This window comes from Muscardinus avellanarius (genome assembly GCF_963383645.1).
Source record: "Muscardinus avellanarius genome assembly, chromosome: 4".
NCBI lineage: Eukaryota > Metazoa > Chordata > Mammalia > Rodentia > Gliridae > Muscardinus > Muscardinus avellanarius.
Window position 1 is genome coordinate 132,241,932 of NC_137789.1, and position 19,076 is coordinate 132,261,007.

Sequence of the window (19,076 nt, forward strand, 5' to 3'; positions counted from 1 at the left end):
TTATTTTGGGACTCTTCGGAGTTCGTTCATAAGCCAAAGGGCCCCACTGAGCAGAGCCAAGGAGCCCGACTGGTGAGTGGCAGCCAAAGGAGTAGGCACGTACATCAGCAGGGTGCTGATGCCCAAACCCACCTGAAGAAAGAAAGAAATAGGAAATGTGGTAGCTACAAACTCAGACTGAAAACGACTGGGCATGAATAACCAGACATATAAACCTCCACATTTTCCCATAACATTAAAGTATTTTTAAAATTTCATAAGTATTATTTACAATGGAAGAGATCTGAACAGAATAAAACTAAAATTCCTCTTATTCTACACCCTATCCCAGATCTTCAAAGGTGGTTACTATTAGCAGTTTCTATACATTTGTACTTTAAAAAATATTTATAGAGATACATAGTTTTGTTATTAAAAATACATATCCTGTCATCTGCTCCCTCCCACTTAACAATTTGTTTTGAAATTTTAAACTTCTGTACAGCATTCCTCAGTAAAGATGTACCATAGTTGTTTGGTAGAACTAAGTTTCCAATTTTTACCATCACAATTCTATAATGAATTTCCTTATACAAAGCTCTTGTACAATAGAATTTCTAGGACAGATACTGGTAAGTCAGTTTGCTAGTTCAGAGGATTATATACTTTTTTTTTTTTTTTTTTGGTGCTGGGAATTAAACCCAGAGGCATTCTACCTCTCAGCTATATCCCCAGCCCAATTTTATTTCTTATTTGGAAAAAGGGTCTCACTAGGTTGCTGAGAGACTCACTAAACTGCTGAGGGTATCCTATATATATATATATTTTAACATTTTAAGTGGTACTGCCAAATCTGCCCCTGAAAAGCTAAAAAAACTCATGTTCTCGCCAAGAATATCTCAAGGTATTTATTTTCCTATACCCATGCCTGAATGCCTTTTTTTTTTCAATCTTTACTTCTTCCCAATTTGATAGGCACAAATTGGTACTCATTTGCTCTTATACGATCATGAATGATGTTAAAAGCTTTTTATAAGCCGGGCGTGGTGGCACATGCTTGTAATCCCAGCATTTGGGAGGGAGGATAAGGCAGGAGGATCATGGTTTGTGGACAGCCTCAGCTACTAAGTGAGGTCCTTTACAACTCACTGAAACCCTGTTTCAAAATAAAGAATTAAAAGATAGCCGGGCGTGGTGGCGCATGCTTGTAATCCCTGTGCTTGGGAGGCAGACACAGGAGGATTGAGCAGGTTCGAAGCCAGCCGCGTGTGCTGGCTTAGGAGACCCTGTTTCCAAATTTAAAAAGTATAAAAAATAGGTCTGGGAGTGTAGCCCGGAAGTAGAAGGGCTTCCAGAACCACAAAAAAATAAAAAATAAAAAAATAAAAAATAGGGATGGGAGTGTAGCTCGGAGGTAGAATGCCTCAGGTTCCATCCCTAGTACCGCAAAAAAAAGAAAAGAAAAAAAAGCTTTTTACTGTTTATAACTATTCATTGTTCCTCTTATGAGAATAGAATAGTATATTGATATTTTATTGTTACTCATCTTTTATTGTTTTTGGTGGTACTGGGGTTCCTGGAAACCCTTCTACCTCCAGGCTACACTCCCAGACCTAGTTTTTATATTTTTATTTGGAAACAGGGTCTCTTAAGCCAGCGCGGCTGGCTTCAAACCTGCGGGATCCTCCTGTCTCTGCCTCCTAAGCGCGGGGATTACAAGCGTGCGCCACCACGCCCGGCTATTGTTACTTATCTTTTAATCCATTATAAATGTTAAATACACTTCACTTCAGTCTGTCAACTTTCTTTTATAACTTTGTTTTGGGGATATCACCAGACCAAAAAGCAGTGGTTTATACCTGTGTATATGCCAACGCCAGCAGAGTCACTGCTGCCATCCTGGTCCTCTGAGGAAGGTGGATTCTCCGGGAGAGGAAGTAGAGCACAGTGATGGCAGTGACTGAAGTGACTCCCTGTGGGACGAAAGGCTCTCATCACAAGTGCAAGGGCTCCCTTCGCCTCCCGTGCCTCTCCTCCAGGACCAGAGCCACCACAGAGCACTTTCCTGTACTAGTCCCAGGTGCACCCCATCTCCTCCACAGTCCCTTCCACACCCTCTGTTCCATCGGCGTGTCACTGCGCTCCGATGCCCGTGCAAGGCTCCCTGCACTCAGCAGCCCACCTCTATGCTTACCAGAACCCGGTGATCAAACTGCACCATGGTGGGATTCTCAAAAACATTCCTCAGGACAGGGGAGAAGGCAAAGAGGTCCTCAGGGATCCAGGATTCTCCCATTTTGGGGAAGGAGTTGTAAACAAGCCCAGCATCCAGCCCTGCCACAAAAGCCCCTGTATTCCAAGGTAAATGAGATTTATTAAAGTGACATGAAGAGACCAAATATTATTTCTGATTATTAAAAAGCCCATTCTCCCAGAGTTAGACAAAGGGTCTAGTCAGAGAACGAAAGATCCACATTAGGGGTTTCTCAAATAGGGAATCTATATCCTGGTCACCATGGAACTTAAACCCCACCCCTGCACCCTTCACTTGCTCCCACCCTAGGGTCTTTGCATGTCTTCTCTAGAGAACTGGACTTAGAAGCCCTGGAGGGGGAGGTGTATTAATTTGGAAGATTTTCCTTAGTGTTTCTGATCGCCCCCAGTCCCCAACTGAGTGCTGCCGATCTGTTTGGGGAATGTTCATCCCCGACATCTGCAAGACTTACTTCCTCACTTCCAGGTCCTGCTTGAAGGTGACCTCACCTGATGACCCGACATAAATGGCACTCGTCGGCCCCTCCTCCTCACTCCATCTCCTCATCCTGCTTTGTTTTTCTTCACAGCACTGAATACTACCTCACACATTATGTTTTTATTGTATATTTTATGTCTTCCCCAAGAGATTAATAAATGTTTGCTGAATGAACTCAGAAATTAGAAAAACTCCAAAACGTGAAATCCTCAATAAGCACATAAAGGCATCTGTGGATTAATGGGGGACTGATCCACTTTTCATGACCAAGGAAAATTTAAAGAAATTTGGATAACAGTCCTCATTTTTGTGAATGCCACTTATGAAGTAAAAATTCATGCTCTTATAACAGAGAAAAAAGAAAAATTAATAAGTGTGCGTAGATCATTGGTTTGAATCATATTATTTTCGTTCTTGAGCAGTATTATCCAATTTCTATGATAATGGAAAATACTCCATATCTGTGCCATCAAATACAATAGCCAGGAACCACATGCTTTTTTGGGGGATGGGTACTGGGGATTGAACCCAGGGTCATTCTACCTCTGTGTTACACCCCAGCCCTACTTTTTATTCTTTATTTTGAAAAATGGTCCCACTAAGTTGCAGAGGGCCTCATTAAGTAGCTGAGGCTAGCTACAAACCTATGATCCTCCTGTCTCTGCATTCCAAGTACTGGGATTACAAGGGTGCACCACCACACCCAGCTTAGCCACATGCTTATAATTCGAGTTACTTTGGAGGCTGAGGCAAGAGGACCATGAATTCAAGGCCAGTCTAGGCAACACAGAGAGTCCCCATCTCTAAAACACACAAAACATGGCTAGTGTGACTGAAGAACTAAGTTCTAAACTTTATCCAATATTAGTTCATTTAAGTTCCACTGAACTCCATGTGGCTACTGATTCCTCTACTAAATGCAGTTCTAAAGACACAGGTAAAGGTGGAGGTGTAACTTTTCAAGACTTAAAATCTTCATGGACTGGGCATGGTGGTGCATGCCTGTAATCCCAGTGCATGAGAGGCTGAGGCAGGAGGATTGCAGGTTCTAGGACTGCCTCATCAAGTAGTGAGATGCTCATCAACCTAGTGAGACTGTTTCAAAGTAAAAATAATAATAGGGTTGGGGGTGTAGATCAGAGGTAGAATGCTCCTGGGTTCAATCTCCAATACAAAAACAAAACAAAACAAACCTTCATTGGTCTCTGTGCCCCAAAGAATTCTCCATCTTCAAGGGAAGGCCCTTTGCTTAACTCATCTTGGTGTAATGTAATATGAATAATGCTAGCCAGGCATGGTGGTGCATGCTTGTAATCCCAGTACTTGGGAGACTGAGACAAGAGGATCTCAGGTTTATGGCAGCCTCAGCAAAGCCCTCCTCAACTTAATGAGACCCTGTTTGAAAAATAAAGAATAAAAAATAGGGCTGGGAGTACAGCTTGGAAGCAGAATGCCCCTGGGCTCAAGCCCTAGTACTGGAAAAAAAAAAAAAAAAAGAATGCTTACGTAATACTAACAGTGAACACTCATATACCCTTTGCTCCATGCCAGGCCCTATTCTAAGTCCTTCATATATATATTACTCATTCTATAGCCATTTTATAGATGAGGCTTCTGAAGCCCAAAGAGGTTCCACAGCTTGCTAACAATATACAGGTCATAGATGGGAAAGGCAGGATTTGAACATGGGAAGTCTAGATCTAGATATATATTCACTACTGGAAAGTAGGATTCTGGGGAAGAGAGAAAGAAACAGAAAATAGAGGATGAAGACAGTGGGTATGAGAGAGGCAAGTGTGAAAGGGAAATAAGCAGGAGGAAGGGGCAAAGCATTAAGAAAGAGATCCCGGCCCCCAACCCTGGGCGGGTGGGCAGGCGCTGGTGGGGCACCCCTGGTGGAGGCAATGGCAGTGGCAATGGCAGTGGCCAGTACTCAGGGGAGGCAGAGATCTGATACATTACACCTGGAACCTTTGAAGTAATGACCCCAGAGGCAGAATGCTACCACCACCATGCACCCTCGAGAACATGGGACAAATAGTTGGGCGAAGAGGGTGCTTGGATTAGAGCCTGCCGAAGGGTGAGGCCGGCAACGGATGCAGCAAAGCTGGGATCGGAGCCTGCCGTGAGGCAAGGCCGGAGCTGGGGCCTCCGAGGCCAGGATCGGAGCCTGCCAAGGGGTTAGGCCGGTGCTGGGGCCAATGGCCAGCATCGGAGCCTTCCGTGAGGCAAGGCTGCTATTGAGGCCTCCGAGGCCGGGATCAGAGCCAGCTGAGAGGTTAGGCTGGTGCTGGGGCCAGCGAGGCCAGGATCGAAGCCTGCCGCGAGGCAAGGCCAGTGCTGGAGCCTCCGAGGCTGGGATCAGAGCCTGCTGAAGGGTTAGGCCGGTGCCGGGGCCACTGGCCGGCATCGGAGCCTTCCGTGAGGCAAGGCCTCTATTGAGGCCTCTGAGGCCTGGATTGGAGCCTGCCGAGGGGTTAGGCCGGTGCCGGGGCCAACGAGGCTGGGATCGGAGCCTGCCGTGAGGCAAGGCCGGTGCTGGGGCCTCCGAGGCCGGGATCGGAGCCTGCCAAGGGGTTAGGCCAGTGCCGGGGCCAGCGAGGCTGGGATTGGAGCCTGCCGAGGGGTTAGGCTGGTGCTGGGGCCAATGGCCGGCATCGGAGCCTTCCATGAGGCAAGACCTCTATTGAGGCCTCTTAGGCTGGGATTGGAGCCTGCCGAGGGGTTAGGCCGGTGCTGGGGCCAGCAAGGCTGGGATCAGAGCCTGCCATGAGGCAAGGCCGGTGCTGGTGCCTCTGAGGCCGGGATTGGAGCCTGCCGAGGGGTTAGGCCGGTGTCGGGGCCAACGAGGCTGGGATCGGAGCCTGCCGTGAGGCAAGGCCGGTGCTGGGGCCAATGGCCGGCATCGGAGCCTTCCGTGAGGCAAGGACATTATTGAGGCCTCCGAGGCCAGGATTGGAGCCTGCGGAGGGGTTAGGCCAGTGCTGGGGCCAGCGAGGCTGGGATCGGAGCCTGCCGCGAGGCAAGGCCGATGCTGGGGACTCCGAGGCCGGGATCAGAGGCTGCTGAGGGGTTAGGCCAGTGCCGGGGCCACTGGCTGGCATCGGAGCCTTCCGTGAGGCAAGGCCGCTATTGAGGCCTCTGAGGCCTGGATTGGAGCCTGCCGAGGGGTTAGGCCGATGCCGGGGCCATCGGCTAACATCGGAACCTGCTGTGAGGAAGGCCAGTGCTGGGGCCTCCAAGGCCGGGATCAGAGCCAGCTGAGGGGTTAGGCCAGTGTCAGGGCCAGCGAGGCCAGAACAGAGGCCTCCCATGAGGCAAGGCCGCTGCTTGAGCCAGCAAGGTCTGGATCAGTCCACCGGGTAGCCAGGCCACAACTGGGGCCATCAAGAGTGGGATCAGTATTTGCAATGCGGCATGCACAGAGAAATATCACAGAAAATTAAAACCAGATGCTTCCCCTAATCAGCAATAACTAGGAGAAAAGGGGCAACAGGATGTGGTCGAGCTATAGAAAGGGCCCTATAGTGAAGCAATTAAGGTGACCAATCAGAGGGTATGGAATAGGGGAGGATGGAGCCTCTTTAAAAAGCAGGAGGTACATAAACATATGTATCAAAGTTAATCACCAAACAAGCATGGGATCGAGGGAGGGAGGGAATGGATGGGGACTGGATGAGGGCTAATTGGATGATATGTGCTTGTATATCCTCTCAAGTCTTGTATTCCAATGTGATGTATGATTACAATGCACCAATAAAAATAAATTAAAAAAAAAAAAGAAAGAGATCCCATGCAGGGTGGGCCAAAACAGATCCTCTGACGAGAGGAGTCCTACCTGAGAGAGCAGTAAGGAACACCAGACCTGCCGTTCCGCAGGCAAATCTCCGCAACCACAGGAGCTGGCGGGTTTCGGGCAACTAAGGAAGAAAGAAAACCACTCAGACAAACTACTGCAGGCAGGAACTAGGAAAGGCAGAAAGACAGATCTCCAAGGCCAAACCCAACTGATGATTTACAGTCAGATCTTTTCTGACCCCTAGAATCGACTAAGTGCCATAGATATATTTCACTATAGATATGCTTTTACTGTGTGTCTTCCCTGCTATCCTACAAGTTTTGTAAAGGCAAGAGCTGCCATCTGTCCTAATGACTACAGTAACCCTAGCCTCGTGCTTGGTACAAAAGCACTCAAGTACTTATTTGTCAGTAACTAAATGGCCCATGCTAATCGGGGGAAAAATGCTTTACCATGGTTGAAACAATATGTGCTTAAGATTTAGACCTGGATTTTTATACTGTATATAATATTCAGTGCTTAGCTAATATGGTCAAAATCAAATCAATTTTTTCTTAAAATTTATGTTTCCATCTTCCTCCATAGACAATGTTGACAAAATATTCTGTTTTTATATTACCCAGCAATTTCACTTCTGGACATATACCCAAAAGAATGGAAATAAGAATCCTAAAGAGATATTTGCACATACATCCTGGCATACACCAGAGTGGCATTATTCCCAATAGCCAGAAAGTAAAAGCAACTCAAGTGGTCCATCACAAGATGGATAAACAAAATGTGGTGTATATATACAATAGAATAGTACTCAATCTTAAAAAGGAAGGAAATACTTACATATGCTACAACAGGGTAAAACTGGAGGACATTAGGATACATGAAATGAGCCAGTCACACAAAAAAATACTGCAAATACTGTATTATTCCAACTATATGAGGTATCTAGAGCAGTCAAATTCATAGATAGAAAGACTAGTAGTTATCAGGGGCTAAGGAGAAGAGAAAATGGGGAGTTTTTACTTACTGGTTATAAAAAAAGTTCTACAGCTTGGTTGTACAAAGTGTGAATACATTTAACATTACTGCACTACACACATACACACACACACACACACACACACACACACACACACACACATATATATTTTTTTTGTGGTGGTACTGGGGGTGGAACCCAGGGGCTTTCCACCTCTGGGCTATACTCCCAGACCTTTTTTATATTTTATTTGGAAACAGGGTCTCACTAAGTTGCTGAGAGCCTCACTAAGTAGCTGAGGCTGGCTTCAAACCTGTGCAATCCTCCTGTTTCAGCCTCCCAAGCGCTGGGATTACAAGCGTGCGCCACCACGCCCGGCTTGCACTATATATTTAAAAACGATTAGAAAGTGTTTATCAGTTAATCTAAAAAAAAAAAAAAAAGATTGAAGGCCAGGCGTTGGTGGTACATGCTTGTAATCCCGTGCTTGGGAGGCGGAGACAGGAGGATCGCGCAGGTTCGAAGCCAGCTGTGCTGGCTTAAGAGACCCTGTTTCCAAGTTTAAAAAATATAAAAAATAGGTCTGGGAGTGTAGCCTGGAGGTAGAAGGGTTTCCAGGAACCTCAGTACCACCACCACCAAAAAAAAAAAAAAAAAAAAATAGAGATGGACATGTGTGGTGTGTGGTGGCACATGCCTACAGAATGCCCCTGAATATTGAAGGTTCAATCCCCAGTAACACACACACACACACACACACACACACACACACACACACACTCTCACACTCACACGAAAACAACAACAACAAAAAGCACCAAAAAGTTAGGGTGGGACTAGGAATCTATCTCAGTGGGAGACCACTTGGTAGCATGTACGAGGGCCTGGGTTCAATCCTCAGAGGGCTGCTAAGTAATTTTTTTTCTCTTTTTTTTCTGAAAAGGGGGCAATAAGTCACTAAGTCTGGGTACCTATGCGAGCAATCTGAATTTTTACTTACAACTCCCTATTAGAACCAGAGTTCCCATTTCCTTGACTCCATCAGCATCCAGAGAGGCGGTAGCAGTCAGCCCCCAGAGGGACTTTTACCTTGTGCTGAGGGAGCAGCAGTGAGAGCGAGGTCCACAGGCTGGCACAGTAAAGGACAAGGGCTGAGCCCAGGTGGGCGGCGAGGCGGTACTGACTGACCCGGGGGATATCATGCGAGTCTGGTTTTTCTTCTAGTCCGCTTTTCACCATATACCATCCCAACAGACCCTAGAACCCAAAAAGAGAAAAGGCAAGGCAAACAAGCTGACGCTGTTCAGGGTCACTGAGGAAGGAGACTCTCGGGAGCACTCCCTACCTGCGCCCTCCTTTCCACATAACTAGTGTTCCAGGAATCATGACCTATCCCCACTCCCACACACAGCACCAGAACTACTTAGCCACCATTTAAGTTCATGTTTATTGAAGTACAATCCAATATAAAAAAGTACATAAAATTCTATCTGCATGTAAAACCTTAAAAATGTAAACCAATGAAATAAAATGAGAGCTAATTCTATTAAAACCAGATTACATGTTTTGGAAAAGCTTAATAAAGGCGATAGCTTAAAAACAATTACTGTCAACTTAGGTGGAAATAAGACAACTATATAAGTTTTGGTGGGAAGTCATACAAATCTGTAAGGCTTTTCCATACAGATTGTTTTGCAAATACCTAAGTTCCCACTTTTCTTTAAGGAATGTGAAACTAGATATTAAAGTTTATTGGGACACAAGAGATCTGAAGTTGAACTCCAATCTAGGGACTCAGAGAGTCAAATAAAAGGCCTTCGCCCTTTATTAAAAAAGAAGTTGGGCTGGGTGTGGTGGCGCACACTTGTAATCCCCGCGCTTGGGAGGCGGAGACAGGAGGATCGCACAGGTTCAAAGCCAGCCTCCCTGGCTTAAGAGACCCTGTTTCCAAATATAAAAAATAGGTGTCTGGGAGTGTAGCCTGGAGGTAGAAGGGTTCCAGGAACCCCAGTACCACCAAAAAAAAAAAAAAAAAAAAAAAGAAGTTGGTAATGAAAGTATGTTTGAATTTAGAAATTTGTAGTATGCACTGTATTCTATGATTCTTTGCTCTAAATAGCTTTTTAATTAATCAAACCAATGGCCAATTTCAAATGTATCGGGTAAGATACAGCTCTTCACTCCCATCCTCTCAAGCCTGTAGAATCAGGTCAAAGAGGAGGGATTCACTTACTTCTAAATATATATTCTTCAGGCAATGCTTTGGAGCGTTTCTCCTTCCAGGACCACCCCGGCTATTCTAATTACCTTGACTTCACCTGCCTGAGACACTAGAGGATAAAGGCATTTATAGTACGATCCACCAATCCACCGGCTTCCACTTCCTCTTGTAACCTTATCTAGCATCTTAAACTTCCCCTCTCTGGAAGTCTATTTTTAGTGCTTATTTGCTTAATTCTAAAGTATTAACTTTCGTTTTGTTTTGCCTAACTTTTCCTAGTTACTGTTATTTTATTAGTGTCTAAATCTTTACTGTCTCTATTACTACATTAAACCCTTGTAGCTGGCTCATCTTCTTACCATTTCTGAGTTAAAGTAACTGGAATACGCCGGGCATGGTGGCGCACCTTGAAATCCCAGCATTCGGGAGGGAGGATCCTGGCTAGCGAACAGCCTCAGCTACTTAGTGAGGCTTTCTGCATCTCAGTGACACCTTGTTTCAAAATAAAGAATAAAAAATAGGGATAGGGATGTAGCTCAGAGGTAGAATGCCCCTGGGTTCCATCACCAGTACAGCAAAAATAAATTAATTAATTAACCGGAATACATTTAGCTTCCTCTTGAATAAATTTTCCTCCTGAATAAATAGAGCTTCTTCCTGAATGAATTTTGATGATGTTTCTTTGATGGTCTGATACTGTCCTTAGGACTCTGACTTGTAGTTGTCTTCTCTCTTAATTTCTTTTCTTGGCTCTAAGCTTTACCCAACCTCTTAACTGTGGGAATCTTTCAAAGCTTTCTTCCTTAAGAGGAGTTCAACTTAAATCATTTAATTAATTAACTGATTACTTTTTGGTACTGGGAATTGAAACCAGGGGCACTGTATCTCTGAACTACACTCTATTTTGAAATAGGGTCTTGCTAAATTGCTAAGGCTGACCTCAAAGCTACAATCCTCTTATATCAGCCTCCCAAATACTGGGATTACACACGTGTGCCACCATGCCTGGCTACAACTTACATTATTTTAAATACCATTTTTATTTGAATATTTCTCAGTTACAGCTACTAACACCTTTCATTCCACAAAATGTTTCCCTCATTTGAAGTTTTCCTATTTGCCTTAGCCATTGTAGTATAAGGATTTCCCTACTTATATAGCAGGCAATTTACATAGCGAGAAAAGAACCCAAGAAAAGAGCTATGATGGGAAATAAACTCAACTTCTTACTGCACATGAAAATATATTTATTGAGCATGGCATATTTTTTTTTTTTTTTTTTTTTTGGTACTGGGGATGGAACCCAGGGGCATTCTACCTCTGAACCCACACACCTAGCCCTATTTTCTTCTCTTTTTTCCCCCCCAGAACTGGGGATTGAACTCAGGAGCATTCTACCTCTGAGTTATACCCTCAGCCCTAATTTTTATTCTTTATTTGGAAACAGGATCTCAATAAGTTGCAGAGGGCCTCACTAACTAGCTGAGGCTGGCCACAAACCTGTGATCCTTCTGTCTCAGCCCAAGTTACTAGGATTACAAGTGTGTGTCAACACGCCCAGTTCCCTATTTTATTCTTTATTTTTAAACAGGGTCTCATTAAGTGGCAGAGGGCCTCATAAGTTGCTGAGGCTGGCTACAGGTGTGCGCCACCATGCCTGGCTGAGCGTTATAGATTCTAGGCACTTAACTAAGTGCTTTATATGTGTTATCTCATTCAATACTCACACAAACCTAAATGACAGACACAATTATTATCCCTTTTACAGGTAAGAAAATCATAGTTTATACAGGCCAGATAATCTGTGCTACCAAGTGGCAGATCTGGGGCTTAAAGCTAAGCCCCTGACACTAAAATGCATCTTCTTACCCACTCTGTTACAGTGCTTCAAAGAATACTTCCTTAAAAATAATGCCAACTAGGAAGCTCCTTAAACTTTTGAATAAATCTTACCTGGAAGCACACTAAGGCACACAGAGCAAGAACGCGTCCTTTCATGCCACGGCTGAGCCAGCCCTTTCTCCAAAAGTAGGCAGCAGGCAGGATGTATGCAAGGCCTACAACGCGGCCCCACATTCGGTGCGAGTACTCCATATACCAGATGAACTTGAATTCGGCTAGCGTCATATCATGGTTCAAGCTGGGTGAAATGGGAAGTTGAAAATGAAGACAGAGGCAACATCCAATTTTTACTTCCCTATTGAAGGCAGAGACATTTGCAGACTTGCAGCTTGCCCTCTTTCTTACCAGCAAGCTCAGGATGACTTTGGATTTAGAAACTTAAATTAGGCAGCTCACTAAACATGACTGAATGCAAGATCAAGAAATACAGGAATCCAATGGGTTTAAGCAAAAATTAAATGAAGCTGGTGGGATATTTATTTGATTTTTCAAATACTTACATTTTAAATTCTGGAAACTGCTGGTATTTTTGGAATTCTGCTTCCCATTCCTCTTGGGTCGTAGGTGGCTTCATCTCCTTTATTAAATGCCAATCTACCATCGAGAGGCCAGACTCTGTCAACCTTAGGAGAGGAAACAGATCTTTGAATGTATGATGCTGGATTGTTGATGCAGGTCTTGCCTTAGCCCCACTGAAGGTAAACCAGTAATTCGTTGGCCCTTTCCATAGTTTTCTCACTGCTTAGAGTCTTTTAAGCAACAGTTTTGTTCCCTCAATCCTTTCATTCAACTCTCCCTCTTAATTCTTCCACTGGCATTCCCCGATGGCCAAAACTGACCCTTCCACAGATCCTAAAATTTCCTGCCTTCCTGTCCCTTTTTAAGAGGGAACTCTCGGCATGTGCCTGGGTGCTTCCACTTCTGCCTTATTAGTTCAGTACTCCCAACTGCACCAGGGACCACGACCAGCCTCCTGACTGTCCAGTGTCCTCCCACCTTGGAGGGCAGTATTACCAACTTTGGGAATCTATGCCTTAGATCAAAGAAATGTGCCTGAAATGCATAACCAACAATTTGGGGGCTGGGTGTTGGGGATGGAACCCAGGAAGGCCTTCTGTTATAGGTATACAGGTTTAGGTTACTCTGTGAATTCAAAAGTAATAATGCTCAGTTAGGCGTGGTAGCACACACACACACTTGTAATCCCAGCGTTTGGGAGGCTGAGACAGGAGGATCGCATAGGTTCGAAGCCAGCCTCAGCTGAGTGAGGCTCTCAGCAACTTAGTGAGACCCTGTTTCCAAATAAAGTATAAAATAGGTCTGGAAGTATACCCCGGAGGTAGAAAAGGCCCTGGGTTCCACCCCCCGTAACACACACACACACACACACACACACACACACACAGTAATAATACTCAAATTTGTTGTAGTTACCCATAACAGCCTATTTAATATATAATATATTTTGTAATAAAGGTACAGGGAATATGGAGAGATTTGAGGAACACATGCTTTATTAAAACCAGAAAATACTTTCAGCAAAAGGAGTTGGGGTTCCTAAACTATACCCTAGGCCAGAGGCAAGAAATGTACAAAATGAGACTGATATATTTTATCATATTAGAAAGCAAGGAAGATATTGAAGGTAACTAGGGCCCTGTCAAAAACACACTGGAGCTGGGCGTGGTGGCACACGCTTGTAATCCCCGCACTTAGGAGGCAGAGACAGGAGGATCGCGCAGGTTCGAAGCCAGCTGCATTGGCTTAAGAGACCCTGTTTCCAAAAATAAAAAAGTATGCCGGGCATGGTGGCGCATGCTTGTAATCCCTGCACTTGGGAGGCGGAGATAGGAGGATCGCGCTGGTTCGGAGCCAGCCTCACTGGTTTAAGAGACCCTGTTTCCACATAAAAAAAAGTTAAAAAATAGGTCTGGGAGTGTAGCCCGTGGGAGTGTATCCCAGAGGTAGAAGGGCTTCCAGGAACCCCAGTACCACACACACAAAAAAAGTATAAAATAGATCTGGGTGTGTAGCCCGAAGGTAGAAGGGCTTCCAGGAACCCCAGTACCACCAAAAAAAAAAAAAAGACACTGGAGCCAATTTCAAGTGATCCCTACTAATGAAAGACGGGACAACAAAAAAATCATCATTATATCATCATCAATACAATGGTTCCCCGCGCTGGAAGGTGGATACAGGAGGTTCACGAACAGCCTCAGCTACTTAGCCAGGCCCTTTGCAACTCAGTGAGACCCCGTTTCAAGAATAAAAAGGATACTTTCGGGAAGATGGCGACCGAGAAAAGCGGGGTTTAAGAGCCCCGCTAACAACAAATCTCCATTACCACAAAATCAGAGCCTTTCATAGCCAGAAAACACCATCACCAGTGAAACAAAAAATCACCAGGCTCCAGAGAGAAAGCGGACTGAGAACAGAGCCACAGAGGAGATAACCGGCCTCACGCCTGAGGACGCGGCAGACGCGGCAGCAGCGCCATACTGCCGGCGGCACCGGCGAATTCACGGACGGCTACAGCAAGCCGAGGTGAGCCACTGCGGAACAGCCAGGCGGGATTTCTCTGTGCAGAGAGCATCTAAAGCTCCCAGTGGCCGAGCTCAGCACACGCTGCAGGGATTCAGAGTGGAAATCAAAACCAAGAAGAAAAACACCAGCCCCACAGCCGAGGGCGTAGCAGCGGCGCCATATTGCCACCGGCGGCAGCAGCACCGAATTCAGCGAGGCCAGTACAGCTACATCTGCGTACTCAAGAACAGTGAGTCAAATTGCGGGCCACAGAGGAGAAATCCCAGTACTGTACTCCCTGGGACTTGACCCAGTGGGGGAGGGGTGGTAGCAGAGATATCACACCATAGGAGAACGCCCAACCTGGCACCCCCCACAGTATAAAGCAGCCTCTATCGACTCTCTGGGTCGGAGACTCTGCGATAAAACCCAGTAAAGGAGTAGTGGGGTCTGAGATACTACTGACTCGAGATCCAGAACACCTTAAGTGAAGTCATAGTGACCCAAGGGAAGAACCCAGAGAAGGCACAAACATCCGAAATCATGGGAAAGAGGAATAATACTGGAGCAATAAATGCACACAACCCCACAACATCAGAACCCAATAAAACTGAAAATCAGAGATTTCTAGAAGATCAAATCAGGAAAATAACTGTAGAAATAATAGAGGTGCTTCGAAAAGAACTCAGAGAGAGCCAAAAAGAGATAAAGGATGCAATTAATGAAGTAAAGGCCTCAATTCAAAGCACAAACAACCGATTAGACCACATGGAGAACAGAATCTCACTCTTAGAAGATGAGCAAACCAAAAATAAATGCATAGTTTCTAATCTAGAAAAAAATATCCGACAGCAGGAATCTGATATTGAAGAAATATGGGCCCATTTTAAGAGAGCTAACCTAAGAATAATTGGAATAGAGGAGGGAAAAGAAAGTGAAACCAAAGGGATCAACAATCTTTTCCAGGAAGTAATAGCAGAAAATTTTCCAGACATAGAGCAAGAGGTCGATACACAGGTCCAGGAAACTTATAGAACTCCCTTTAGACAGGATTGGAGAAGAGGATCCCCACGCCACATAATTGTCAAAATGACCAATGTGGAAGCCAAGCAGAGAATCTTAAAGGCAACAAAAGCAAAGGGCCAAGTGACATTCAGAGGCAAACCAATTAGAATCACTCCAGACTTCCCAAACCAAGTTATGAGAGCCAGAAGGGCTTGGAGAAACATATTCCAAACTCTGAAAGAAAACAACTTCCAGCCAAAAATTTCCTACCCAGCAAAACTTTCTATCAAATTAGATGGAGAAATAAGAAGCTTCCATGACAAACAGAAACTGAAGGAATTTATGTCTTCAAAACCAGCACTAGAGAAAATACTCAAAGAGATTAACTACAAAGAAGAAATAGGTAACACACTCCAGAACTAGAGAAACAAGATTTTCCATCCAACAGACAACTAAGATTGGTTATCTGTGGAGATTCATTATTTATGTTAGTCTTTTACCTATCTCTAAATTGTATTGTTTGCCTTTATTGTTGTTAATTTCTAGGATTTCTAGTTGGAATATTAATATACCTTCAGATAGAGCATTTGGAAATATTTTATCCCATTCTATTAGTAACTGTTAAATCTGTTTACATTGTCTTTGGATATACAATATTTTTTTTATTTTTTAGGGAGTTTGTATACTCCTCTGTTGCCTGTGCCATTGAAATCATAACCAAGAAATCACTGCCAATTTCAATGTTGTGAGCTTTAATGACCCAGATTTTCTCCTAAAAGTTTATAGTCTTAAGATTTATATTTAGGTCTATTATCTATTTTGAGTTAATATTTGTATATGGGATTAGGTAAGGGTCCAATTTTATTCTTTTCCATGTAATTATTATTTTTTAACAATATTTAGTTAAAAGATTAATATTTCCACCACCAAATGTTCGTGGAAACCTTGTCAAAAATAACTTGACAATATAGGGAAGAATTTAGCTCTAGGCTTTTATTTAACTCCAATGGTTTATATATCTGCCTTTAGAATAGTACTACACTGTTTCAATTATTGTAGCTTTATATGGTTTGAAATCAGAAAATATATATCTTCTAGCTTTGTTCTTTTTCAAGATCGTTTTGGGTACCTAGAGTCCATATTCCATATTAGGATAGATTTTTTTTCTGAAAAATAAATATATAAATATATGATAGTTTCACCTAAAAAATAGAAAAAAAATATTCTCTGGTAAGAAAGAAAGCAAAAAGAAATATTGAAATGTTATCTTTAAGTCATCAAAAGCTTGGTATCAGACAAATGAAACTGTTATGTGAGATTATCATTTTTAATTTTAGATAAATTGCCATAATACTTGATGTCAACTACTAAGCCAAGCATGGGAGGGAGGGATAGGGAGAGAATGGGGTGGGGATTGGGTGGGGGCTGACTGGGAAAAGTGTGCATGTATGTCTACAAAAGTATGTATCCTACTATGATGTATGAATACAGTGCACCAATAAAAAATAAATAAATAAAAAAATAATAATAAAAAGACTAAAGCCGGGCGTGGTGGTGCACGCTTGTAATCCCAGGATTTGGGAGGTTGAGACAGGAGGACTGTGGTTCACAGATAACCTCAGCTACTTAATGAGGCCCTTTGCAACTCAGTGAGACTGAATTTCAAAATAAAGAATAAAAAATAGGGCTGGAATAGCTCAGAGGTAGAATGCACCTGGGTTCCATCCCCAGTAACACACACACACACACACACACACACACACGCACGCATGCACGCACACACAAATTATACCTTGGAATAACGAAAGTGCTTCATAGAGTTGAGCTAATAAAATATGACAATTTACAACTCTGATAAAATCCTAGAACTAGGCAATAGTAATCAATGCTGTAGAAATTTCTAACGAACACTTGATATTCACAAATGTCCCAATTGTCTATTAAATATTTTGCCTCTTTATCCTCAGTCCATATCTGATCGAGCAACTAGCCATTCACAGGACATATAGCGTACAAAGGGACATGTTAAACATCACTATAGATAAGCCGTGAGCAAAATCCAGACACTAGATAATCACACACACACACACACACACACACACACACACACACACACACACACTGACCTGGGTTTCTCCAACAACAATAAGAAATTGCATATAGGGGACAGGAAGAATCTAAATCCATATAGTCTATTTATATATTTAAAGAGAACCCACAACTCATATGAACAAATTATGACTTGAGTTTAATTCATAATAGCAAACTGTAGAAGAAAGTTTTGAGATAAATTTGAATGCTGAGTGGAGAGAGAAAATACACATGAACAATGCAGTCACCAGTTAAGACCTAAACCAGTGTGTATGATAGCCTAATAAAACACTAACCTGTTCTATGACAGGGGAAGCCATCAGATACATTCCCTCTTTAAGGCCTCAGTTTCTCCATCTGCAAAACGAGAGAGCTAGACTAGATGATTCCTAAGATCCCTTTCCCCTCAGTCCTCCTTCTACTGATAAACCCAAAACCTGACTCACTATGAGTGAATTACTCACCTAGTTACTCCACCAAGAATAACTGCTCCAGCTACGGTTCCACTGCAGACCAGGAGCCAGCGACCCACCACTCGCTCTGCAGCCTTTGAGGGCAGGGACACTGTACCCCTTCCAGATTGCAAAGCCACTTCAGTGACGGTGCTGTACTGCCCTGGCCTCGGAGGGCACCTGACGCCACAGATGCAGCCACACTAGGGACCAAGGCAGACAAATTGGAACTGAGAAAACAGGGAAAGGCTGCTACCCATATCCAACCCCAATCTGACCGTGGCCCGTGTGGCCACATCTCCAAAGCCACAGCCCTGATAAATCATCTCTTATCTGGACTACTCTATTCACCTTCCGTATTTCTGCCTCATGTCTTCTTGCCTTCGTCCCTGCACTACATGAGTTTTCTGTTCTCAGCCTAGGCCAGCCTCAACATACCATAATGCACCTTCGAGTTTATCTGCCTGTATCTGTCTTGAATTATGGAAGGCAAGATTTGGTCTATCTTGCTCTTTTCCTCCTACTTTTATTTCTAACACTGTTCCCATACATAAAAGATCTTAATAAAGATTTAACAAATGAATGAACTATGACTTCTTCCAGGTCAGGAGCTTTGCAGTATTCTTCTCGTTTCCGAACACATAATAATCACTCCACAATTATTAGGCGAATGCATGTTTTCTGGCTCTATTCCTAAGAGTGAAAAGATTCGTGCTCAATTTCCTATTTCGAATTAACTAACTTTAGCCGAGGCCTCAATTTCCTCCTCTGCAGAATGAGGCTGTACAGTTGTTCCTGACTATTTGGAAATGTTTAGCAAAGGTCAAACATGCAGGTAAAAATCCTTGGGTTTTGGTTTTTTTTTTTTAACTTGTGTTAAAAGTTTGATGTCTATTTAACTGTTTAACCTCACAACAAGCTTGAGGTAGGTATTGTCATCCTCATCTTATACACAAGGAAACTGAGGCCCAGAAAGGTTAAATAAATTGGCCAATAAACACAACTAACAGCAAAGCGGCACATCCGGATCTGAACCGGAGGAAACTGCGCTGGGAAATGTAAGGCGGACTTAAGGCTGTCCGCTGTCTACTCTTTCCGCCTCACCCGCTTCGGTGATCGGAGCCGCGCGGAGCGGTACCTGTGCTCTAGGCGCCGCCCTGGGGACCAGGAGCCGGTGACCCGGGCTCCTCGCCAAGGCTTTCAGGGGCGGCAGGAGCAAGCGCTGCATGCTGTCCACCGCGCAGCAGCTGCCTTTGAAGTAGACACACCACCGCTCCCCCGGGCGGCTGCTTCCGCCTCCGCGAGGAGGACTTCCGGGTCAGGCGCGCCAGGCGGTGACCGCGCTTCCGCTGGGGCAGCTGGGACGCGGGCCTCGG

General features: G+C 44.1%; 1 protein-coding gene across 3 annotated transcripts; it reads right to left on the reverse strand.

The window, feature by feature from the left end:
- COX15 (cytochrome c oxidase assembly homolog COX15) lies at window positions 1-18,928 on the reverse strand (the record flags this gene model as incomplete). Of its 3 annotated transcripts, none has more annotated exons than XM_080695389.1 (9): window positions 1-132; window positions 1,839-1,952; window positions 2,174-2,328; window positions 6,597-6,651; window positions 8,596-8,763; window positions 11,681-11,867; window positions 12,130-12,252; window positions 17,713-17,903; window positions 18,839-18,928. In XM_080695389.1, 9 exons carry the CDS (start codon window positions 18,926-18,928, stop codon window positions 1-3), a joined length of 1,215 nt encoding a protein of 404 aa, XP_080551515.1. The 3 variants fall into 3 exon arrangements, with proteins under 3 accessions (XP_080551515.1, XP_080551514.1, XP_080551513.1); XM_080695388.1 differs by having other exon boundaries at window positions 6,570-6,651; XM_080695387.1 differs by having other exon boundaries at window positions 2,162-2,328; window positions 6,570-6,651.
- Window positions 18,929-19,076: the final 148 nt, after the last annotated feature.